Here is a 24,136-nt window from a genome sequence, read left to right as displayed (position 1 = left end):
TCCTCTCTCCCTTCTTCCTGGGCTCCGCTGTGGGCACTTGGGGCCTCGCCCTCTCCTGGCCGTGTTCTCAGGTCAGCCTGACCCCGCACTCCCACCCCAGCCCGTTCTGTGAGGCTGGAGGAAACCCGGAGCCCCTGGGCTGGCACCTCCTCCAGGCCCTCCCTGCCCCATTCACCCTTGGTGGGCGCTGAGCCTCGCCCCCCATTACCACCCCTCTCCAGGAGCCCCAGCAGCCCGTACGGGGATGTGATTGGCCTCCAGGTGGACTACTGGCTGGGCCACCCTGGGGAGCGGAGGAGGGAAGGCGACAAGAGGGACGCCAGCTCCAAGAACACCCTCAAGAGCGTCTTCCGCTCAGTGCAGGTTTCCCGCCTGCCCCACGGCGGGGAGGCCCAGCTCTCCGGCACCATGGCCATGACCGTGGTCACCAAAGAGAAGAACAAGAAAGGTAAGTGACTCGAGAGGCCAGGGGCAATCAGGGCCTCCAGGCCTTCCCGTCTCCTCTCTCGGGGTCGGAACAGGATCCGCTTCTGGGAGAGAGACCCCGGATGAGCACAGAGGCAGCAAGCACATGTATCATGGGGTCCTGCCCCACCACACAGGACTAAAGCCGTTCCTTCTGTCACAAAGGAAACCGAGGTCCCCAGGGAGTCACTGGTCCCTGCCTGCTCAGCATCGGCACCTTTGGGGCAAGGCAGTTTGCTGCCATGAATGAGGGAGGTTTCCTGGCCAGTGCCCTCAGGGATGGATGGTGTGACCCAAAGGTTGTCCCTGCACCACAGCTCCCAACCCCCAACCCCGGAGGCCACCCAGGCCTTCAAGAACAAAGGGTGTGGTTTGACGAGAGCCTATCCCAGGGAGAAGACGGCTTCAGCACCAGCGGGGGGAGGGGGTCCTGCACTCTGAGGAGGTGAGGCAGGAGCCCTGATACCCAGGAGGCGGGGGCAGCGCTCACAGATATCGGTTCCCGTGGTGAAACCCCACATCTGGCTCTGCATTTGCTGGAGCAGGCGGGGTGACTCTGGGGTGCTTGCCGCCTCCCAGCTGTCAGGAAGCGGCTTCCTTCTCTGCTGGGCCTCACCTTCCTCCTCTGGGCGCATCCAAAGCAGCTGGGCCTTTGCATTCATGTCTCTGCCCCCAAAGGTGCCCCAGGAGGGCAGGCAGGCCTCATGCCAGGCCCGCAGCCGGAACACCGCCCCCCCCCGCCCCCGTGGCACCCAGAGACCCGTCGAGGGCGGCCTAGGGCTGAGCTGCTATGTAGCCTCCCTGCCAGCCACACAGACACAGCCCCACGCAGGCACTTGAGTGGGTGGACAGAGGCGCCTGACAGGGCAGCTGGCCCCCTACCCACAGGCTTTCAGAACATTCGAGCCGGAAGGGACTCCGAGCCCATGTGGCCCAGGCCCATGTGGCCCCAGGTCCTCCTTACTCAGTGAAGATACCAAGGCCCAGGGAAAAGGGCAGGAGCTTGGAGATCCTGAGACATAGCCCCGGAGACAGACAGACGGGGTGGGGGGAGTGGGGAGTCTGCTTTCTGTGAATTCCGCCCTTCCAGCCGGAACGGGGGCAGTGGGTGGGGGAGAGTGCAGCCGCCTTTCCAGGGGCGGTGACAAGGCGGTTCCTGCTTGCTTTCCAGTTCCCACCATCTTCCTGAGCAAGAAGCCTAGAGAAAAGGAGGTGGATTCTAAGAGCCAGGTCATCGAGGGCATCAGCCGCCTCATCTGCTCTGCTAAGCAGCAGCAGACCATGCTGAGAGGTGCGGGCGTGGGGGTTGGGGTGGGTGGAAGGGAGGCTGCAGCCCTCCCCGGCAGCCCTGGTCATCCACATGCCTCCCCTCTCACCCCCAGTGTCCATCGACGGGGTCGAGTGGAGCGACATCAAGTTCTTCCAGCTGGCAGCCCAGTGGCCCACCCATGTCAAGCACTTTCCAGTGGGACTGTTCAGTGGCAGCAAGGCCACCTGAGGGCACCGTCTCCCAGCCACGCCCCCTCCTGGCGCTGCCACCAGCCTCACCGCCTGCAGGCAGGGGGAGGCCAGCAGGCCCCGGGCCCAGTGTCCCCTCTGCTGGCCCCGGGGCCTGCATCTCCCTGGCCCGGTCTTGCCGGACACTGCCACCCACCGGGGCCGCCATTCCCCACCACTGCTCGGTCCCAGTCCTGGGCAGCCCCCCAACTCCTTCCTTTTCCTCCCCCTCCACTCCTGGCCCAAGGCATGTTGACTGTGCCTTTCGGTGCCCGCCCCTGGCCCCTGGAATCGAGTTCTCCAGGCCTTCCCTCACCTCACCTGACTTCAGCCTCTTTCTCCACGTGGCACCAGTTCTCTTCCTGGAAATAGGAAACCTGGGGTCCTGGCCCACGGCCAGCATTCCAGCCTCCCCCTGCCACCCCCAGGATCCCATCTTCTAAAGCTCAGCTGCCAGACACCACACAGTCGGCCTCCATCTGGGGATGCCCAGCACCAAGGCCACTTCCCCCTGCTGAGGGGGTGACAAGGGCACAGACACCCCCCCGACCCCAAGACAGAGTTGCTGCTGCGATGCGTGGGTTTCTGGGGTGGAGGAGCCTTCGTGGTCTCACCCTGCATGGTTCCCCCACGCCCAGGTCCCCTGGACGTGTCACATGTGTCCCTGAGTAGTTCTTTGGTTCTCTGCACCACCAGTCTCTCAGTGGTTTTCTGTGACTCGCCGGGAGGCTGGGACCTGTCCTTGGATCTACCCCCGCCCCCCGACCCCGTTGAGGACTTTCCTCCCCGGCCCTGGCTCCGGCCCCGGGGAGGTGGGCGGCAGACCCTGCCAACACATCTGCGGCCCAGTCCCTTCCGCTCCCTGCACCCCGTGTCCTCCCCTCCTCACCTGGGCCCCTGGCCTGGGCAGGCCCCGTCCTCCCAGGCCTCCCCCTCTGTGGCCTCGGGCGCCTGAGCCCCTCCTCAGCCCCCACCATCGGCCTTGGCCTTCCCGGAGACCCGAGGCACGTGGGGCAGAGCTCCGGCCGCAGCCCGCCAACACCTCCGCCTCCGGAGCTTCGGCCCTGGCCCTCTCACCCCTTCTAGAAGTTTTTGCACAGAACTTCATTTTGGAAAGTGTTTTTCTCATTCTCCATACCTCCCCCAGACTCCGCCAGCCCTTCCCCGGCGCAGCCCTGCCGTCCAGAGTGTCCCCAGGACTGTGCTGCTCACTCGGCCGGAGAGAGGGGCAGGGTGGGAGGGGCTGAGGATGTTGGGTTTTTCATTCAATAAACTGGTGATTTCTTACCAACGAGCAATCCTTGGGCCTCCGCGCCTCTCATTGTGACGCAGGATCCGTCCAGCCTCGCTCGTCCCACCGCACAGGGTGGCCACTGACTACACTCACAATCAGTTGGGAGGGGGACTTCCCTGGCGGTCCACTGGCTAAGGCTCCGCACTCCAGTGCAGGGGGCCTGGGTTCGATCCTCACTAGGCTCCACAGGCCACAACTAAGACCTGGTGCAGCCAAATAAATATTAAAAATCAATTAGGAGGGAATACCTGACACTCCAGCGGTTAAAATTTTGTGCTTCCAATGTAGGGAGCACGGATTCAATCCCTGGTTGGGGAACTAAGATCCCACCTGCCCCATGGTATAGCCAAAAGAAAAAAAAATCAACTGGGAACTGGCTGGAAAGAAGCCTATTCCCATTTACTTGATTATAGAAACAGGTGTGAAGGTGTGTTGCCCCACATGAGGCAAAGCGAGGTTAGGAATAGAAGTCACGCCATTCCCACCCCGAAACCCCATTTTTCTCGGGGACCCGCCATCCCCAAATCCCACCTCCCAAGTCAGTGACACGTCATCCACTCTTCCAACTGGAGATGAGAACTCGGCTTCTCTCCCGCGCTGGGTCATATTTTCTGGAAGTTGGTGAAGCCTGAGGCCTGGGGGGAGGGGGTGAGCTCAGGTCCACCATCAGTTCGTTTTCCTGCCTGCCCTTAACCCTGGAGGTGACAGATTCCTGCTCCTGGGACACCTGGCTCTTCACGCGCTCCCAGGACACAGGCCTGCATGCCAAGCCTCCTTCAGCAAATAAGTGCCCAGTAATGGGGTCTTGTGTTCCCCCCCACCCCAGGACACAACAGCCAGGTGAGGCAGGCTGTCCCCAGCTCCCCAAGCCCCATGGCCAGTCACCTAATGGAGGCTCTGGGACCCAGTGGCGTTGCCACCCAGGCTCTCTGGGCCTGGAAGATGGAACGAATGCCCGCCGCCCGAGGGGCAGAGTCCAGTCGGGTACCAGAAGGTGTCCCAGAAACGCAGTCTGCACTGCAGTTCTCCGATAAAGGATACAAGCCGGCCAGTGAGAGATATGCCTGGAGAGGTGGAGGCTGAGGTGGGCTAGAGAGGTGGGCAGAGCCCCCCAGAGGCTCCGTGGGGCAGGGGCCTGGGGGCCTGGCAGCTGGTGGGAGCCCCGAGTGGGATGAGCACAGACAAACAGACTCAGGCCCCAGCTCAGAGCCCAGTCGGGGAAGCAGATGATGGAGACTGGAGTGTGAACTCCCTGACTTGACTCCCAGCCCCACTCCGGCCCGGGTGACCACTTGGCCCTGCCCCAGATCCCTCCCGCTTTCTCCAGGGCTTCCTCTCCTGCATCACTGGTGCACCGCCCTCCACCAGATCTGTCACGTCCCGTGTACACAGGCAGTAATATCTCCTTGGTTCTAAAACCTCTCTGCTCTCCCAACAGCGAAAGTCTTCCAAAGGAGGGGGGCTTCTGGGCCTCCTCCTCACTACCCCATCAGGCACTCCCTTGCCAAGGTCACTGACGTCCTTGGCTGCTTGGCCCTGGAAGGTACTCAGCGTTCTGCCCTCCCCACCCAACCCCACTTCTTAAACTTCTCGTTCTGGGCCTCCTTTGTTTTCGCCTCATCTTCCTGGCCTTGGGAAATTCTCCGGGTGTGCAGACATCCCCCTGACTCAGCAGTTGAGTGTGCATGCGTGCTAAGTCACTTCAGTCGTGTCCAACTCTTTGCTACCCCATGGACCATAGCCCACCAGACTCCTATCTGTCCTTGGAATTCTATAGGCAAGAATATGGAGTGGGCTGCCATTCCCTCCTCCAGGGGATCTTCCTGACCCAGAAATCGAACTCAAGTTTCTTGTGTCTCCTGCGCTACCTGGGAGGCCACGACTCTGCACTTGCTAAATCTTTGGAATCATCCCTGAGTCCCCTCTCACATCCAGCACCCACTCCCAGGGCAAATCCTAGAGGCCTGCCCGTCAGACCAGAACCCTGCAGCTCCTGCAGCTTTCACTGCTCTCTGGATATTGTAATAGCTTCCTAATTACCTCCGCTTCCACCCACTCTTCCTGTAGCCTATTCTCTACACAATAGCTGGAGGAAGTCTTTTAAAATGTTAATTAGAACACATTAAATTACTTATCCAAACTGTCCAATGGCTTCCCATCTCACCCAGAATATAATCCAAACCCCTCCACACAACTTCCAGGGCCCTGCAGTGCTGACCTCGGGGGCTGCTCACCTCTGGTCATTCTCCCCCTCACTCACGGCCTCCTCTATATTCCTCAGACACACAGGGCACACTCTGCCACAGGGCCTTTGCACGAGCCATTCCCCCTGCCCTTCCTGCTCCTGCCCCTGGTCATGTGACTTGCTCCCTCTTGTCTTGGCTGCCTCTGAGGCCTAGAATAGCACCTCTCTGGACTTCTCCTGTGGCTCAGGTGGTAAAGAATCCACCTGCAATGCAGGAGACCTGGGTTCAATCCCTGGGTTGAGAAGATCCCCTGGAGAAGGGAAAGGCTACCCACTCCAGTATTCTGGCCTGGAGAATTCCATGGACTGTATAGTTCATGGGGTTGCAAAGAGTCGGACACAGCTGAGCCACTTTCACTTTCACTTTCCTTTTTACCAAGGAGGATGCCAAACGTCAGAGAGCCGCACCTCCCAACGTGCTCGACTCTCATTTTTAATCATTTATTTGACTCGAATATGCCCAGACGTCTCAAACCTAATATGGCCAAAATCAAGAACCTTGATTTCCCTGGCTCCTCCTAGACTGAGTAAATGGCAGTAGCATCCATCCTATTACTCAAGCCAGAAACTCACGAGTCATCCTGCGTCATCCCAGGGGCTCTGGTCCGTTCTGCCTCCCAGCTGCCCTGCTCCCCGGCTAGAGTCCTTCAGCAGCTTCCTAATACCTCTGAATATAGCCACCCAACCCACAGTCCATCAGCCTGCACCGTCTCCCCACCCCTACCGCTCTAACTTCACTTTCAGTTGCTTCACGCCCCCTGTCTCCCACCCCAGAGCTCACCACGCTCGGGCCACACCTGATCTTTCAGTGATCAGATCCCTCCTCCCTGCACAAGAGCCCAGACATGCCACTCTCTCCACCTTACACGCTCTCCCTGCCCCACATAGCATCCCCTTTTCCTTTATTTATTCGTTGCTGTGTGCAAGCTCTTCTGCGTTGCGGCACGTGGGCTTCTGCTGCAGCACACAGGCGCCCTAGTTCCAGCTTAGCTGCCCCACGGCAGGTGGGATCTTAGTTCCCCAACTAGGGATCGAACCCACATCCCCTGCATTGGAAGGCGGATTCTAACCACTGGACCACCAGGAAATTTTCCCCCTTTCCCTTCGGCTGTGGCCTGCACACCACCTCCTCAGACAGGTTTTCCCAACCACCCTGCTCCAAACCCCACTTAGTCTCTCGCAAACACTCAAAGGCCAGATAAAGGAAAGCGAGGTAGGTAAGTTGCTTGTCCAACACACTCAGGGTGGCTGAGAAGGAGCCGGATTTTTGACCCTGGTCAGAGGACTCCAGACCATCTCTCAAGGCCCTGCTCAGATCCCAACTTCCCAAGATTCCATCCATCCTACATGTATTAAATTCCTGCCATGGGCCAGTTCCTGTCCTAGGCATGACACATGGACAAATCTAGGGCTGGGTCTTCACCTACATGGAAACCCTGAGCCTCGTAGGGGAGACAGACAAATACACAACGGCCACACAGCATGAAGGGTTGCCTGGGAGGACGAAGGAGGAGCAGCAGAGCCAGCCTGAGAAGGGGTGTCCAAGAAGATGTCTCAAAGGAACTGACGCCTAACACGACGGATGTCCTGGGACAGGAAGGAGCAAGACTAGAGATAAGACACAGTCCTGCCTATTCGAGATGCACACGTGGTTTAGTGGGGCTGAAGGCAGTGGGGAGCGATGGGGCAGAAGAGAAAGGAAGTGGCCAGAGCGCTGAGGAGCCTCCTAGCTGTGACTATTACTACTTGGAGCCAGAGCAAGGGCTGTGCACTTCATCCCGAGGTCAGCGGCAGTCAACAAACAGTTTTAGGCAGAAAAGCAAGATGATCTAATTTAGGAAGATCACCTTGCTACGCGTTGGAGGAAATAAGAATAAAGACCAGCGGAGTTCACAGGAAACAGCGGCAATTTAGAAAAGACGTGATGATGACATAGACCAAGGTCAGGAAGAAGAGGAGGCAGAGAAAGGAAACTTAAGTCCTATATATTTAAGAGGCAGAGTCAGGGCTTCCCTGGTGGCTGAGTGGTAAAGAATCCACCTGCTATTGCAGGAGACAGGGGATCAATCCCTGGTCCAGGAAGATCCCACATGCTGCAGAACAACAGAGTCCGTGTGCCACAGCTATTGAGCCAGTGCTCTAGAGCCGGGAACCGAAATTAATGAGGACGCGTGGCACAACTACTGAAGCCTGTGTGCTTCAGAGCCCGCGCTCTGCAACTAGAGAAAAGCCCATGCAGCAGAGAAGACCCAGCACAGCCAAAAAGAAATAAGTTTTTCTTTTTTAAAAAAAAGAGGCAGAATCAAGACGTGTAGGTGGCTGGTTGGAAAACGGGGTTGAGGGACTTCCCTGGTGGTCCAGTGGCTAAGACTTCATGCTTCCAAAGCAGGGGGCCCAGGTTCCATCCCAGGATCCCACCTGCCCCAACTGATACCCAGCACAGCCAAATATATATATATATATATATATATATATATATATATATTTTTTTTTTAAAGAAAAGGATACAGGGTCAAAGGAGACAGTTGAGGATGGGGACTGACCGTCTGCTGGGTGAACAGGTGGATGGTAAAACATCTCTGGAGGAGATTTGGGTGGGAGATGGTAGGTTTAGGGCAAGGTGGGTGTGTGCTATTCAGAGGTAGAATTGAGTATGTAGGTCTGCAGGGTGGTTCTCTGGGCTGGGTGGAAATTTGAGCATCCTTGGCATGTGGAAGTGCTGACTTTAGGGAGAGGGGGAGATTGCCCCCAACCAGGCTGAGCTCCCTCTGTCCTGACCCTGCAGGGTACCCACTGCCAGCACCAAACATCTTAGTGCTTGCTATCTTCAGGTTCTCCTTTCTATTGCTGCCTCATTTGCTGCTCGCTTTTATTATGAATGTCTCCTCTCCAACAATGCTATAAGCAGAGACTGCCCTGTATTTCCTATTTTATTCTCCCCACTCTCCATTCATTAGCTCAGGACCTGTCCAATAGTAAGCTTGATGGCCCTAATGATAATATTTAATAGTAATACCATCTATTGCGTGCGTGCTAAGTCGCTTCAGTCGTGTTCGACTCTTTGAGACCCTGTGGACTGTAGACCGCCAGGCTCCTCTGTCCACGGGGATTCTCCAGGCAAGAATACTGGAGTGGGTTGCCATGCCCTCCTCCAGGGGATCTTCCCAACCCAGGAATAGAACCTGCATCTCTTACATCTCCTGCATTGGCAGGTGAGTTCTTTATCACTAGTGCCACCTGTGAAGCCCTAATAGCATCTATTGTGTACGAGCATAATGTTATAGTCTTTTTTTTTTTTTTTTCTTTTTTTTTGTTGGGGTGCTGTGCATTTCTTTTTTTTTTTTTTTATTAGTTGGAGGCCAATCACTTCACAACATTTCAGTGGGTTTTGTCATACATTGACATGAATCAGCCAATGTTATAGTCTTAACTCTGCTATTTTATTCCACTCTCTTGAGGACTCAGCAAGGTCGGTATCAGGAACCTCATTTTACAGACTAGGAAACAGATGAAGTTGCAGTATGTGCCTAGGGCTCCCCAGCCAGCAAGTGGAGAACGGGGTTCTGAATGCAGCTAAGTCTCCCCCTAAAGCCTGTGTGCCCTCCCACTGAGCAAGACCGGGACACTTTGGGTCTGTCTGGGAGGCCACAAGGAAGAGTGCGTGCCGGCATGCCCAGTGGCTGCCAGGTCAGGAGCCAAGAGCCTCAAGGGGGCTCTGAGCAGACCTGATTCACAGCTCAGTGGCGGAAAACCCGGCAACCAGAGGCGTCCAAGGTGAAACCGGCCCCTCGGAAAGTGGTGAGCTGCCTGTCATGGAGTGGGGGGCGTGCGTGAGACTTGGTCTTTAAGAAACCTCCAATCTTGAGCACTTACAATGTGAACCTGCGGCTGATTTTTTTCACTGATTTTCGGCTGTATTGAGTCTTTGTTGCTGCCTGGGCCTTTCTCTAGTTGCCTGAGGTAGAGGCGACTCGTCATTGTGGTGTGTGGGCTTCTCATCGCAGTCACTTCTGCTGGGGAGCACAGATTCCAGAGCTCGGGCTCCGTGGTGGTGCACGGGCTTGGCTGTTTTTGTTTGTTTGTTTTTGTCCTGACGTGTGGCTTGCAGGATCTAGTTCCCCGACCATGGATCGAAACTGTGCCCCCTACACTGGGAGTGTGGAGTCCTAATCACTGAACTGTCTGGGAAGTCCCAATATGCTGATGTTCCAAGGGGGATGATATGCTTAGGAAAAATGCCCCCCCACCTCACCCCACCCACCACTTCAAAGAAAAGGCATGAAGCTAGCCAACAGAAGAAGATTAACTTAAGAAAGCAGATTTCAGTGGGATGAACGCTTCCAAGGATCCAAGGGGAAGGGGTGGGAGCAGTGGGAGTGATTTTCACGGAGAAAACAATCTTAAAAGTAGCAAGAACAACTTCCCCAGATGAGCTCTGTGGAAATGGCATAAGGAGCTGAATCACCATCGGGCATGGACGCCTTCCTTTCTTCTCCATCAACAGAGCACCCATCAGCAGCCTGGCACCAGACCAGCAGCTGCGGGGGGAGTGGGGAAGTAACAGTCCCTTCCCTTGGGAGATGCACAGTATAATCCCCAGAGACCAGATCAAAAGCCGAGTGACTAAAGAGATTGAACACATGCAAGGTTGCGAACCGAAAGCAAGATAAGAGCCTGGGAACCCGGCGGGGAAGGCCCAGGCCTTCCTCTGTGGGGCGCACAGGGAGGATCAGGGCCAGATGCCTAAAGAGAGCCTCAAAGAAACCACGGGAGCCTGCAGAGAGATGGCAGAAAGGCTGGAGCAAGAACCCAGCACAAGCCATAAAGGGGGACTGAAAAATGCTCTCTCTGTTCACCTGGGTAAAGGTGATAAAGGAAGGTGCTCTGTCATCAGACGGAGAGAAGGAACCAGGGAAGAAGGCCCGGGGTGTGTTTGCCCCTGGCTACATTTGATATGCCGGTCCCTGGGCCTGTAAACCCACGTGGAGGCTGAGGCGTGCGTGTGGCCTTCAGTGCCACTGGGTGAACCTGCCTGAGGCTATATTTTTTTCCTAACATTTATTTGGCAGCATGTGCTGTGATGTGCTAAGTCGCTTCAGTCACGTCTGACTCTTTGCGACCTCATGGACTGTAGGCCACTAGGCTCCTCTGTCCATGGGATTCTCTAGGCAAGCATACTGGAGCGGGCTGCCATGCCCTCCTCCAGGGGGTCTTCCCCACCCAAGGATCGAACCTGAGTCTCTTGGGTCTCCTGCATTAAGAGGCCGGTTCTTTACCACTAGTGCCACCTGGGAAGCATTTGGCAGCATACTGGAACTTTAGTGGTGGCACGTGACCTCTTAGGGCTTCCCTGATAGGTCAGTTGGTAAAGAATCACCCTGCAGTGCAGGAGACCCCGGTTCGATTCCTGGGTCGGGAAGATCCACTGGAGAAGGGATAGGCTACCCACTCCAGGATTATTGGGCTTCCCTTGTGGCTCAACTGGTAAAGAATCCACCTGCAATGTGGGAAACCTGGGTTTCATCCCTGGGTTGGGAAGATCCTCTGGAGAAGAGAATGGCTACACACTCCAGTATTCTGGCCTGGAGAATTTCATGGACTGTATAGTTCATGGGGTCGCAAAGAGTAGGACACAACTGAGCAAATTTCACTTTCACTTGTGACCTTTTAGTTGCTCCATGTGAGATCCAGTTCTCTGACCAGGGATCGAACCTGTTCTCCCTGCATTGGGAGGCCAGAGTCTTAGCCACTGGACCACCAGGGAAGTCCTGAGGCTGTGTGTTGAAGGTGTATGAGGCTGCAGTTCATGTGTCTGTGAACAGGCAATGTGACCTTGGTTCTCTTGACCGCTACAGTGTGGGTTCAGTCTCCTTCACTGTCAGTCTCTTTATGGTCAGTCTCCTTTGTCCACACCGGGACAAAACGACCAGACTCTGGATTAGAAAAGGGCACAGCGGTCAGCTGGTGCAGCTGCTGTCCCCTCTCTGGGCCTCACTTTCCTTACCTGTAAAACAAAGATGTATAAGGAGTGACTTTCAGCCCAGGGTACATGTCATGGGCACTGCTGAAGTTTCATAATAATAAGAGATATTCACGACCCTCCCTGGTACCACTGAATCTCAGTCTCTAGAAGGAACCCCTCGAACAAAGTTCCCTCCCAAGAGTTACTGAAACCCAGCCTTGTTAAGACTCCTGAGAGTCCCGTGGACAGCAAGGAGATCAAACCAGCCAATCCTAAAGGAAATCAACCCTGAATGTTCATTGGGAGGACTGATGCTGAAGCTGAAGTTCCAATACTTTGGCCACCTGATGTGAAGAGCTGACTCACTGGAAAAGACACTGATGCTGGGAAAGATTGAGGGCAGGAGGCGGAGGGGACGACAGAGGATGAGATGGTTGGATGGCATCATTGACTCAATGGACATGAGTTTGAGCAAACTCCAGGAGATCGTGAAGGACAGGGAAGCCTGCCGTGCTGCAGTCCATGGGGTTGTAAAGAGTTGGACACGAATGAGCGACTGAACAACAACAAAGCCTTGATAAGAACAGCAAAGTTGCCCTGGGCTCCAGATCCCAGTTCCTCCCTGTGAATTTGCCAGCCGGCTGGTAGTGCAGTCATGGACTGATGGGAGTCTCTCTGCAGAGAGGCAGGCTTGTCACACCACAGCCAGTGTGACCCTGGGAGGTAGGGCCAATGTGCCGGCTAAAGACCCTGAATGCAAAAGACGCCAACCTGCAGGGCCCTGGAGGAAAACTGACACTGTGAAACTGACGAGGATAAACACAAACTCTGCACTGAGGCAAACCAGCAATCAATGGACACAAGAAACTGGTAACAGCAGGTGCTCCTGGGGAGGGGACCTGCATGACTTGAGGTGGTAGTCACTGAGAGAGAGCCACATTTCACTGCATTTGTACCTACCTTTTGAATGTTGCATCATCTGAATGTATTGATTCCCTTTAAAAATCACTGGGGGAAAAAAAATCACTTGCTGAAGTGCAGGATGGGGGAGAAGAACCTGACTGGCTAGAACCAGGGTTCGTGCAATCTAGGGCTTTAGTTGACAAGCTCACCCTGAGCAGACACGGTCTGGTGGCTGTCGAAGTCAGGCTGACTTTCAGCTTCACGGTGGACAGGTGGTGTTCTCCTTGGGAGGGGACTGGCCCTCTGCTCTCTGCACAACTCCCTCCCGGTCTGGATCCCTGAGCCCTGGACTGAGCCCCATATTCTGAGCAGTGTCTGGATGGACTTGCTAAGCCACACCCAGAAAAAGAGAAATCAGGAGGGGGAGAGGGGGAGGAGTGGGTGAAGGGTCCTGGATTGTCTGGCCAGGTACGGGAATACTGGGTGGGGCACCATCACTCTACCATCTTTTTGGCAAAAGGGAGCAGCCATCCTTCCTTTGGACAGAGTTTCAGTTTGGGGTGGGCAGCACTGTGGGCAGATACTTTAGGGGGCTGTCGAAGGAAAACCTTGCTGACCTTAGAGCTCACCACAGACTGTACTGAACTTCCTGCCACAGAACATACTTGAGCTGGGGGGGTGTCAGAACATCTCTGTCAGAGATGATGCTCACAGGGTTCATCCACCAGGACACTGAACTTGGTAGAGTCTGAGCGTCCCCCACACAAGAGGAACACCCAGATCCCTGGGTACCAGTGCCAGGCCTTGCTGGGCAGGTACTGTCTCTCAGAGAGGTCTCTTCTAGGGATGTTGACCTAAAAGCAGTGGAGGTAAGGCCAGGGTGGCCAGCAGCCCAGGGCTGCGGAGTGCCAGGCCCAAACCTGGGCCAACAGGTGCACCCTTCTTAAAAAACCAACATTCACTGAGTGTTGCCATGTGGTGGCCAGGAGTTCCTCTGGGAATGAACAAGACATGCAGACCTTGGCCTGACGGGTGCATGAGATGTGCTGGAGGGCTGCTCTACATAAGGGTGTGGAGAATCAGGGAAGGGCTCTCTGAGATGACGTCTCACCTGAGCCCTGAATGACATCACCTTGTCCTGACCGTCCAGCCCACAGCATTCGTGGTGGTGTTCACCCACAGGGTCAAGAGTGTTTCTGCCGCTGCCTGGCTGCCCCTTGTCACCTTTTTCTCTTTCACGGCCAGAAGCCTCTGTTCCTTCCTCCCAAGAAGCTGCCCTAAGATGCCGGGAACTACCTCATGGGACCAGGACAGCTCCAAAGGAACTGGGTGGGGCATAACCACCGATGAGAGACAAATGAGTGTAGGGTTATTATCTGTGACACTGGGATAATAGCAGTGCCCGCTTTACTCCGTCTTTGTAAGCGTTAAATGCACTTAAGGCATCCAAGCACGCAGCACGTAGTAAGAGCTCAGAAAGTGGCACTTCGCCTCATTCAATGCCAATAAATGTCAAATGTCCCGACCTGGACTCTGATGAGGCCGGGCCTTCTCCCTGGGCCTCAGTTTCTCCCGCCGTCCTCTCTGGCCGCAGAATAAGGTAAGTTCAGGTACACATCCTCGCCAGCCAGTCCACACTCCCGCGGCCTCGGGGTGGGTTACAGCGAAGGACTCCGAGGCCGCAGGAGCTTGGGAGGCGGCGGCGGCGGCGAACCCACTTGCCGGGCTAGCCCACGCCCCACGCCTCGGTGACCACGCCCCATCGCTGACGGCCACGCCCCGGGCCCCTCCCCGTGGCCTGGAGTGGGCCCCGCAGGCGTGCTCCTTTAAGGCAGCCTGACGGCCGAAAGGAGTGTTTCGCCCCCTCCGACGCCGCCAAGGTACCGGCTTCACCTTTAAGGCTGCGCAGGGAGTGCTGGGAAGGCCGGCGGGATGGAGGCGGCGGGACCCGCTCACGGCTGCTGGTCCGGGTGAAGCGGCACCGGAGCCGGAGCCGGAGCCGGAGCCGGAGCGGGAGGCGGGCCCGAGCGGGAGACTGAGGTCCGCGCGGGCCGATTGGGCTGGGGGAAGGGAGCTTGGTGTCGGCCTTAGGGGAGGGGTCGTCTAGGGCGCGGCTCATGAGAGGACCAGGCCGGCCCGCGGGGAGGGGGCGCGGTCCTGGATGACGGGGGTCGGGAGCTTTCAGGGAAGGGGTCCGCAGGATGTCATGCTGGCCTACGGGGAGGGGTCGTCGTGGGCGAGGCCTGGGGGGGGGGGGAGGGGGCGAGGAACCCCGCGATCTCAGCTCCTTAGCGGGAGCGTCTCCCCAGGGTCGGCCTGCCAGGAGGAGGGCTCTGTGGCTCGGCCTGCCTGTTGGGGAGGGGGCGCTGCCCGAGGAAGCTGGGACCGGATCTCTCAGAGGGGCTGGTGTCTCCGCACGGGAGTGAACCCCTCACGATCCCAGTAGGATCGTCCTCTGGCGCCTCCTGGTCTAAGGGAGCCTCCGGGGAAGCCCCGAGGCCGGGTTGCCTAAGCCGGCCTTGAGCGGGTGGTCTGGGCCGAATCCGCGTCCAGCCTCGGGTCGCACCGCATTGCGTCTCCCGGGCCGAGACGAGCAGAGCGCGCCCCCTGTAGGCCGAGCGCGAGCACGGTGCGGGCTGCTCCCTGGGGGACCGGGCACCCGGGGGATCCAGGCGTCCGGGGGGGGCTTAGGTGTTTACCTAATCCGGGGCGGACAGCGGCGTGGCCCCAGGCCCGGCACCCTCTGCCCGCCTTCTCGCCTTCACAGGAGGCACGGCCATGGCCACGATGGTGCTTCCTCGGGAGGAGAAGCTGAGCCAGGATGAGATCGTGCTGGGCACCAAGGCCGTCATCCAAGGGCTAGAGACCCTGCGCGGGGAGCATCGTGCCCTTCTCGCTCCCCTGGTCGCTCATGAAGCTAGTGAGGCCGAGCCAGGCTCACAGGAGCGCTGTGTCCTCCTGCGCCGTTCCCTGGAGGCCATCGAGCTGGGGCTGGGGGAGGCCCAGGTAGCTGGTCCGGAGTGCTGAGGAGGGAGGTCATGGGAGGGACGGAGCCTTCCAGAGAAATCCTGGCAGTGTAGTAACAGAATCAGCATGGAAGGAAGAACCTGTGCCTTGGAGCCTTATGGTAGGATCCGGTAGATATCTGTTGAAGAAATGGATGGGTTTTGGAGACCCTAGCTGGACCTGGGCCCAGGAAGGCTGATCGTCTGACTTCTCTGCTACCTAGCAGAGACTGCATGGCCTAGGGAAACAAAAAGGAAGTCCTTAAGGACCCCTCCCCTCATTTATTCTTTTATTCATTTGTTAACAGGTAAGTTATCAAGTGCCTACTGAGCGCCAGGAAATGTGTTAGGTGTCAGGGATACAGGTCCAAGACAGAGAAGATCCCTGCCAGGTCTAGTAGGAGAAGAGTCAGAAATACATATATTTATTTAACGTTACAGTGAGTTCTCAAAAAAAAACTTAGGGCAGGAGGTCTTATCTATTGGTCAAGCCACACTTCTGAAGGAATGACATTTAAATCAAGACCTGAGTGACAGAACAAAAAAGGAGGAGAGTGAGAGGTTGTGTGTGCAAAGGTCCTGTGGTAGAAAAGATCTCGTTGTGGTGGGAGAACTAAGAGAAGACCTGTCTGACTGGAGCTTCATGAGGAAAGAGAGAGGGGCAGAAAAGGTCTATGGAGAAGGCAGGGGCCTTATTAGTCTGGGTTTTATTCTTAGGAAGTCAGGAAGCCTTTGGAGGGTTTAAGCAGTCACAGGACACAGTCTGGCTTAGGCTTTAAAAACTCTCTCTGGCTGAGGTGTGGAGAATGAATGAGGATGGGTCAGGGTAAGAGGTAGCAGGTGTTAGGAAGCCACTACTGGAATTCAAATGAGAAATGGCGACTTGGAGTAAAGGGGTGGCCATGAAGGTAGTAAGAAGGGGGTGAGTTCTAGACGTTCTGGAGGTAGGTCCAGCAGGGCCTGGGGATGGACTAAAGGAGAGGGAGAAGGTCAACTCCCAAGTTTGTAGTTTGAGCAAATTAAGAGGAAAAGGGGGACTTCCCTGGTGGTCCAATGGTTAAGACTCTGCACTCCCAGTGCAGGAGGCGTGGGTTCAATCTCTGGTCGGGGAACTAAGATTCCCACATGCTGTGCACAGCAGCCAAGAGATAAAAAATATAAAAATAAATAAGTTTAAAAAAAAAAAAAAGAAGAAGAGAATGTGAATGGATCAGGAGTTCTGTTTGGGCCCTCTTAAGGAGCTGGGGCTGCCAGGATGACATGCAGATGGAGATGTCCAGGAGGTACTGGGGTCCCCAAGGAGTTAGACTCTCGGGAAAAGAGTCTTGGCCCACTCAGATCTTGGCTGAGACACTGCCTGGCTCCGTGAGTCCTAGGCAGGTGGTATCATCTTGGTTTCCTTGTTTTTAAAAGAAGGATCACACCATCTGCTGTGTATACTTCCAGGCTGTTTAGGGAATTTTTTTAAACAGCTAGCGGTTGTGAAAACACCTGCCACTTGGGTGTTTGCTCGTCAACTAGAAGGCACATGGTCCTAGACTGCCCAGCCCTCTGGAAGGGCAATGTGTTGGTCATTCACTCCTTGGCCAGTTGACTGCCAGGTACAGAGATGAACATACCGAGGCACCCTCCCAGGGCAGGTACAGGTGGAGGACAGGATGGCGTGGGGGGTGGGTGAGGTACTCTGCTTTCCTGGGGCTGAGAGCATAAGAGGGAAGAGGCTTCACTGCAGAAATGACCCTGACCATGAAGGATGGAGAAACGGTAGCGCCTAGTAAGGCCTCAAGGCAGGAAGAGCCTGGAAGCTCAGGAAAGGAGTCAGGGAGTTGGGGGAGACGGATGGGAGCTGAGGCCCCTGGATCACCTTCCCTGCCCCTCTGGTTCCCCAGAAAACCAGGGGTTTAGGACACATACTCCTTCCCTTCCTGGGAGCTGCAGGTGGCCTCTGGGCAGAAGTCAGGATAGGGTCTCTTGGTATCCTTTCAGCCATCTCTCAGGAATCTTTGGAAAAGTGCTAGCCCCGGGCCAGGGGCAGTGATATAATGGCTCTGGCTATAGGGCTTGAATACAACTCCTAGGAGAGACAGGAAGAGAGCGGCCAGCTTGCAGAATGGGCAGCACCCCAGTGAGCACTCTTCATGGTCAGAACGACCCAGCAAGGAGGGGACATCGATGTGGAGGGCTAGCTGGAGGCCCCAGGAAAGGGGATGATGGGTTCTTTCAGAGTCTAGCAAAGCCAACCTGGGAGCCCAGGGGTCCCTACTGCTAAAGGAAGGAGCTGGGGATCCCCAAGCCTCCTGGGTTCAGGTCTCAGGCTGTGTGTGGTCTGTTTGAGGCCCTGGAGCAAAACTCCCTCAATGAGAGAACTTGGGACCCTCAGGCTGGCAGCTCCTCCAAGCCTGGCTCTTCTCTGGGCCCCAGGAGGCCCAGGCTGGGCGGGGTGTGGGGGCGGGTGGACAGGGCTCTGACCTCCATCCCGGCTGGCTGCCACAGGTGATCTTGGCGCTCTCGAGCCACCTGGGGGCTGTGGAGTCGGAGAAGCAGAAGCTGCGGGCCCAGGTGCGGCGCTTGGTGCAGGAGAACCAGTGGCTGCGTGAGGAGCTGGCGGGGACGCAGCAGAAGCTGCAGCGCAGCGAGCAGGCCGTGGCCCAGCTCGAGGAGGAGAAGCAGCACTTGCTGTTCATGAGCCAGATCCGCAAGCTGGATGAGGACACCTCCCCCCACGTGAGCCCTGGCGTGGCCACTGCAAGGCCACTGTAGGGTGTGGGGGGCGGTGTGGGGGGCTGGAAGCAGGGGAGGTGGCAGGGAGCAGGTGCGGTTCCCACCTAGCCTGCTGACCACTGGGCTGCCCACCTTCCCTGACACCCTGTCTCCCTCCCCAGGAGGACAAAGGGGATGTCCCCAAAGACTCTCTGGATGACCTGTTCCCCAGTGAGGAGGAGCAGAACCCAGGTTCTGGAGGGGCGGCTGGCTCTGGGGGTGGGGAAGGAAGGCTGGGTGAACCGGTCCCTAGGGCCCAGAGGTCACAGGAAACAAGGTCTGAGTGACCACCAGGTTCTTCCCTGCCTCATTTCTGATCATAACATCCCAGCATGAGAGTTTAAAAGGCTGGCTTTACCTGTTGCTTCTCTCATCACTTCAAGTTCCGTGAGAAGCAGGCATCACAATTCGGAGCCCTGGAGCCACCCAGCCCGGGTGTGATCCCTGACTTGCACTCTTTGCTCTGTGACCGCTGGTAGAGTTTCTTTTCTTCTCTGAGCCTCCCGTGAGGGTTAAAGGAGGACGCATGCACAGTGCAGAGCCCCAGGCCAGTGCTGGCCTTGTTCACCATGTCATGTGCCAGTCAGAGCCTCCCTTCTGCAGATGAGGAGGCGGATGCTCCACTAGGGGGTTAGGCGGCTTGCTCTGGGCCACATAGCTTGAATTACTGGAGCTGGGACTCCACCCTCTCTTTCTGTGGAGTGACTAGACCCACTCTATAGATGGGGAAACTGACAGAGGGTTACAGTTAGTGATTTGCCCAGGGCCACACCTGAGATCGGTCAAAGCTATCCCCCAGCTCGGGGGATAGTTGGTGCGTCTGACCTCCTCCCCTTGGCTTCGCAGCCCCTAGCCCTGGAGGAGGCGATGTGGCCGCCCAGCACGGGGGCTATGAGATCCCGGCGCGGCTGCGCACGCTGCACAACCTGGTGATCCAGTACGCCTCCCAGGGCCGCTACGAGGTGGCCGTGCCCCTCTGCAAGCAGGCCCTGGAGGACCTGGAGAAGACCTCGGGCCACGACCACCCGGACGTGGCCACCATGCTGAACATCCTGGCGCTGGTCTACCGGTGAGGCCCCTCCCTGACTGCAGTCATCTGCCGGAGCACTCTTCCTGGGGATGACAAAGCCCCAGTGCCTGCAATGGGCCAGGCAGCGGGGTGACAGAGACAGAAGGATCTTGTCCCCAGAGAGGGCTGAGCCCACAGGGGGCCTGAGTTACACCCGTGAACATGCCTCAGTCTAGTGCGGGAAACAGGCTTGGACGTAACTGGGAAGGGGGCAACACACAAGCACGCCGGGGGCTCGGCTTCTCCAGCACTGGAGGCTTGAGGAGGGTCTCTGGTGAAAGTTGAGTTTGCCCAAAGTCGTAAGAGGGCCGGAGAAGGTTTTGTTGGCAGAAAGGGCAGCAGGAGCAGAGGCCGTGGGGAACAGACCACACAGAACACTGGGCACGGGTAGTGAGGGCGGGACACGGGGGAGTCCGCTCATACCCAGCATTGCATGTGCTTCCTGCCAGAGCCCCCCAGGCCGGAGGGCAGGGGCTGACTACGCTTCCCAACGCCTGGGTCATACCCCTATCGTGCTCACCCATCAGAGCAGGCAGAATGAGTGACCCCAGGGATCTGGGACCGCTAGGAGGGCCTTGGGCTGGAGGACACCATTCATCAGCTCCCACCTGCCCCCAGGGACCAGAACAAGTACAAGGAGGCCGCCCACCTGCTCAATGATGCCCTGGCCATCCGCGAGAAGACCCTGGGCAAGGACCACCCAGCTGTGAGTGAGGCTTCCTCCCCGCCCGTCTGCACTTCCAGGTCCCAGAGACCGGCCGGGCCGAGGGTCATGGAGCCTCCGTTCTCCCCCACTCTAGGTGGCTGCAACACTGAACAACCTGGCGGTCCTGTATGGCAAGCGGGGCAAGTACAAGGAGGCTGAGCCTCTGTGCAAGCGGGCGCTGGAGATCCGGGAGAAGGTGTGGGCAGGCAGGGCAGGGCCGGTCAGCGGGGCTGGGGGGGCCCTCGGCCGGCCCGACCCCGGCCACTGGCTCCTGCTCTGGTCCCAGGTCCTAGGCAAGTTTCATCCAGACGTGGCCAAGCAGCTGAGCAACCTGGCCCTGCTGTGCCAGAACCAGGGCAAAGCCGAGGAGGTGGAATACTACTACCGGCGGGCGCTGGAGATCTACGCCACACGCCTGGGTCCTGACGACCCCAACGTGGCCAAGACCAAGAACAACCTGGTGTCCAGGCCGGAGGGGTCTGGGGGAGGGGGCGGCGGGGCAGGAGGAGGGGAAGACTCAGTTCCTTCCCTCCTGCTCACCTCTCGGCCCTGTCCCTCCAGGCCTCCTGCTACCTGAAGCAGGGCAAATACCAGGATGCGGAGGCCCTGTACAAGGAGATCCTCACTCGCGCTCACGAGAAGGAGTTCGGCTCTGTCAGCGGTGAGCAGGGCTGCCGAGGGGCTCATCCGGGGCAGGCCGGCTCAGCCACCAGCACCCACGGCAAACACCTCGGCCAGGCAGGCCTCGCACCGGGGGTCTGGCTGGTCCGCAGTCACGTGTATGCACACGTGGGCACACACACCCGACTCACACGGCCTCCAGGGGGGCTGGATCCGTGCGATGCCCTCCCTGTGGCCTCAGCTTTGAGCCTCTCCCCCTTGCTCTACTGGGCAACACATGCTCACCGGGAGGGCCCGGCCCAAATGTCTCCCCGTCTGGGAAGCCACCGTCCTGGCCCCTGAAGGTCAATCACTTCCTGCTCTCGGACCCCTCAGCCTGGCCCATTGCTCGGGCTGAGCACCATCTCAGACCAGGGTCCTGGAGTCTGCAAGCGTCTGCTTACGGAGACCCCCAGGCATAAGTTCCTCAAGCACAGGCCTGGGCCAGACTCCTCTACTCCAGGAGAGGGTCAGTCATGTTTGGGGTCTGTTTCTTGTCCATTCATTCATCCAACAAAGGCTAACCCTGGTCCTTCTCAAGTGCCCCTGATCCCCCACCCAAACCCCAGTCCTGTGTCCAGCCCACCCAGGAGGGGCCTACATGAGAGGTTGTGACAGCCCCTCTTCCCCCGCAGGGGACAACAAGCCCATCTGGATGCACGCAGAGGAGCGGGAGGAGAGCAAGGTAGCCCCTTGGGGCAGGGCCGGGGCGGGTACCCATGGAGAGAGGGCGAGGCGGGCGGTGTGCAGGGGGGCCCTCTGCCAACTCCCGCGTATGTCCCCCCCAGGATAAGCGCCGGGACAGCACCCCCTACGGGGAATATGGCAGCTGGTACAAGGCCTGTAAAGTAGACAGGTGAGGAGCGCAGAGAGGCGGGAGGGGGGCGGCATCGTGGGTGGGCACCGAGGCCAGGCTGGCAATGCTCATTCCACTTAGGCCTGATTCAGAACCCCGACTTAAACTGCTCAGCCTCGGAACACGCGCTTCTCTGTCAGCTCGTCTTTCGAGGCCCAGGTCACAGGCCACCTGTCCCAGAAAGGCTCTATCCTCCCGGGAAAACCTGATCTTACTCCCGGGGTTCCCAGCTTTCAGTCCTGGGAGGCGACATCCCACTTAGGGCCCTGAGGGGATCTCCTAAGATAGAGGTGAACCCAGGCGGACCTTGATCAGGGCCCGGCCTGCCGGAGGGGCTCCATTTTGGTTGGCTGGAGGCTCTTCAGTGGCAGCAGGGGGCTGGGTGTCAGGGTGGGCCCTGATTCCTGGGTGCACGGAGTCAGAGACTGCCCTGCTCCCTGTCCGCAGCCCGACGGTCAACACCACCCTGCGCAGTTTGGGGGCCCTGTACCGGCGTCAGGGCAAGCTGGAAGCCGCGCACACACTGGAGGACTGTGCCAGCCGCAGCCGCAAGCAGGTAGGGTGACAGGCACGAGGGGTGTGGGCAGGGGCCTGCATGGCCTGATGTGTGATCCGATCGGGGCCCCTTGCTCGCCTGATAGGCCCTGCCCCCACTTCAGGGCCTGGACCCCGCGAGCCAGACCAAGGTGGTGGAGCTCCTGAAGGATGGCGGCAGCGGGCGTGGAGACCGCCGTGGCAGCCGAGACGTGCCCGGGGCTGCGGGGGCTAGGTCTGAGACTGACCTGGAGGAGGCAGGGCCTGCAGCCGAGTGGAGCGGGGTGAGTCCAGGGGCTGGCTGGCCCAGGGGGCTGTGTAGCTGGTGAGGCAGAGACAAACCTGTCGGCCTCCCTGCAGGACGGCAGCGGCTCCTTGCGGCGCAGCGGCTCCTTCGGGAAGCTCCGGGATGCCCTGAGGCGCAGCAGTGAGATGCTGGTGAAGAAGCTGCAGGGGGGTGGTCCCCAGGAGCCCCCAAACCCCAGGTGAGCCCCCCATCCCGGTGAGTCTCTCAAGAACCCACCCAACAACCTACCAACCCTAGCTGAACTCCCGACCCAGGGTGAACTCGGTCTCGCTGAAGCCCCATCCCCCACCCCATCCGCCTCCCTTCCGCAAGCCTACCTCCCCAGCCCTAACCTGGCCCTTCCCCATCCTCCCTGAGTTCCACCGTGGGCAAATCCTGACTGCCCTTTCCCTTCAGGATGAAGCGGGCCAGTTCCCTCAACTTCCTCAACAAGAGCGTGGAAGAGCCAGTCCAGGTACGGGTAGATAGTGGTCAGCACCCGGCAGCTGAGGCCCCAGCCTCAGGCCTGCATGAGTACCTGCCAAGCTGCTCAAGCCTGCCTGTTCATCCGGCAACACTTCCAGTCCTGTCTTCATCCCAGGCCTGGCTGGACCCTGGGAAAACGTGAGGGAAAGCTGGGTGCTGCCTATGAGCGGCCAACAGCAAACACAGTGACTGTGGAGGTGGGTGGGAGTGTCAGGGCACCAGGGTCTCTAGCTGGCAGGCCCCTTCCGGCCAGGGAAGCAGACTGGCGGCAGCACACGGCTGAGCCACCTGCCCCTCTGCCCACAGCCTGGAGGCACAGGCCTCTCTGACAGCCGCACCCTCAGCTCCAGCTCCATGGACCTCTCCCGACGAAACTCCCTCGTGGGCTAATCCTGAAGGGGCAACCGTTCGCCAGAGCCTCCACCGGCACTGTCCCCACCCCTGCCCTGCGCATGGGCCTGCTGCTTGCCCTCCCGTCTCTTCCAAGGACCCCTATCTTTTCTGTTCAATCTCAGGGTAACCTTCTCCCTTTATCATCTTAGCCTGAGCCCTGGAGGCTGGGCCCTCCCGCTCCAGCCCTCCCCTTATTTATTCCTTCCAGCAGGGCCCCTCTTCCCTAGGTTCAGGGCCAGCAGAGGGGTTGGGCAGGGTCTCCAAGGCAGAGAGACTCAGTGGCCCGCTCTCCGCAGACCCGCGATCCAAGAACACTAAGCACCTGCGGTCCCTTCAGCACCCAGCCCTCCCCCGGCCGTTGCTTCTGTATATAGAGAAATAAGTTATTGGCCGCACCCCTCCCCTCCGTCCTTGGTACTATCCAGCCTCACCCCACCCTTCTCTAGTGGTACCGCCCAGGCCTTAATCACCCCCATTCCGCGCGGTGGTATCTCCCTGGCTCCACATCTCAGGGGCGGCGCCTCCCCAAAGGGTTCCCTGGGCCTTCTCGCGTTCCTCCCGGCCTCTTAGGGGTGCGCACGGACCCGCCATCGCCCCGTGTCCCGGGACGGAAAGCCCGCCCCATACCGGTCCTCTCCCCGCCGGACGCTGCCCTGCAGCCGGGTCTTATGCACTGCCCCGCCCGCCCCGCCCAGCCTCGGCCTGACCTCGCCCCGGGCACCGCCCACAAGAGCCATCCTGCCACGCCTCCTCCCGCGTCTGCAGCTTCTTGCGAGGGGCAGTGATGGCCCCCCGTGGCAGGAGGGGCAGCCCCAGTTGGGAAGTGAGGCGGTCGCTCTCTATTTTCAAATGTTGCTGTAGAAATAAAGACGGTTTGACTCTGAGCCGGGCTTGTTTTGGGGCGGAGGCCGAGAGCTCCTAGTGTCTCGACGTCTCTAGGTTGGGAGTGGGGTCGGGAGAGGCTGCGAGTATGAGAGTGTGTGTGTGTGTCTGGTTCACATCTGGTTCCGCGCAG

At 58.3% G+C, this 24,136-nt stretch overlaps 2 protein-coding genes and 1 long non-coding RNA gene across 8 annotated transcripts in view; 2 read left to right on the top strand and 1 right to left on the bottom strand.

Moving 5' to 3' along the window:
• PACS1 (phosphofurin acidic cluster sorting protein 1) overlaps nucleotides 1–3,262 on the top strand; it is a 144,184-nt gene extending 140,922 nt beyond the window's left edge. For all 3 annotated transcript variants that reach the window (XM_061163212.1, XM_061163214.1, XM_061163213.1), the window contains exons 22-24: nucleotides 222–448; nucleotides 1,637–1,756; nucleotides 1,848–3,262. In XM_061163212.1, coding sequence (XP_061019195.1) covers nucleotides 222–448; nucleotides 1,637–1,756; nucleotides 1,848–1,963 — 463 coding nt within the window. In that variant the 3' untranslated portion in view covers nucleotides 1,964–3,262. The remainder of the gene's footprint in view (nucleotides 1–221; nucleotides 449–1,636; nucleotides 1,757–1,847) is intronic.
• Nucleotides 3,263–14,163: 10,901 nt separating this feature from the next.
• On the top strand, nucleotides 14,164–23,998 carry KLC2 (kinesin light chain 2). Of its 4 annotated transcripts, none has more exons than XM_061163209.1 (16): nucleotides 14,164–14,246; nucleotides 15,134–15,372; nucleotides 17,865–18,095; nucleotides 18,254–18,323; nucleotides 18,978–19,200; nucleotides 19,819–19,906; nucleotides 20,001–20,102; nucleotides 20,193–20,366; nucleotides 20,468–20,567; nucleotides 21,202–21,251; nucleotides 21,355–21,422; nucleotides 21,870–21,978; nucleotides 22,064–22,240; nucleotides 22,317–22,441; nucleotides 22,660–22,717; nucleotides 23,035–23,998. In XM_061163209.1, the coding sequence occupies exons 2-16, from the start codon at nucleotides 15,145–15,147 to the stop codon at nucleotides 23,116–23,118; spliced, it is 1,887 nt and encodes a 628-aa protein (XP_061019192.1). In that variant the 5' UTR covers nucleotides 14,164–14,246; nucleotides 15,134–15,144; the 3' UTR covers nucleotides 23,119–23,998. The 4 variants fall into 4 exon arrangements, with proteins under 4 accessions (XP_061019192.1, XP_061019190.1, XP_061019191.1 ...); XM_061163207.1 differs by lacking the exon at nucleotides 14,164–14,246 and adding an exon at nucleotides 14,291–14,406 and having other exon boundaries at nucleotides 15,084–15,372; XM_061163208.1 differs by lacking the exon at nucleotides 14,164–14,246 and adding an exon at nucleotides 14,296–14,406.
• LOC133070881 (uncharacterized) lies at nucleotides 22,300–23,793 on the bottom strand. The gene is made up of 3 exons (XR_009696282.1): nucleotides 23,749–23,793; nucleotides 22,781–22,856; nucleotides 22,300–22,370 (listed from the first exon to the last, which is right to left on the bottom strand). It is a non-coding gene; the product is annotated as an uncharacterized LOC133070881 (long non-coding RNA).
• Nucleotides 23,999–24,136: the final 138 nt, after the last annotated feature.

The sequence above is a fragment of the Dama dama genome, chromosome 2 (genome assembly GCF_033118175.1).
Source record: "Dama dama isolate Ldn47 chromosome 2, ASM3311817v1, whole genome shotgun sequence".
NCBI classification, from domain to species: Eukaryota; Metazoa; Chordata; class Mammalia; order Artiodactyla; family Cervidae; genus Dama; species Dama dama.
The sequence above is the reverse complement of the archived record's forward strand: the minus strand, read 5'-3'. Positions and strand labels throughout refer to the sequence as shown.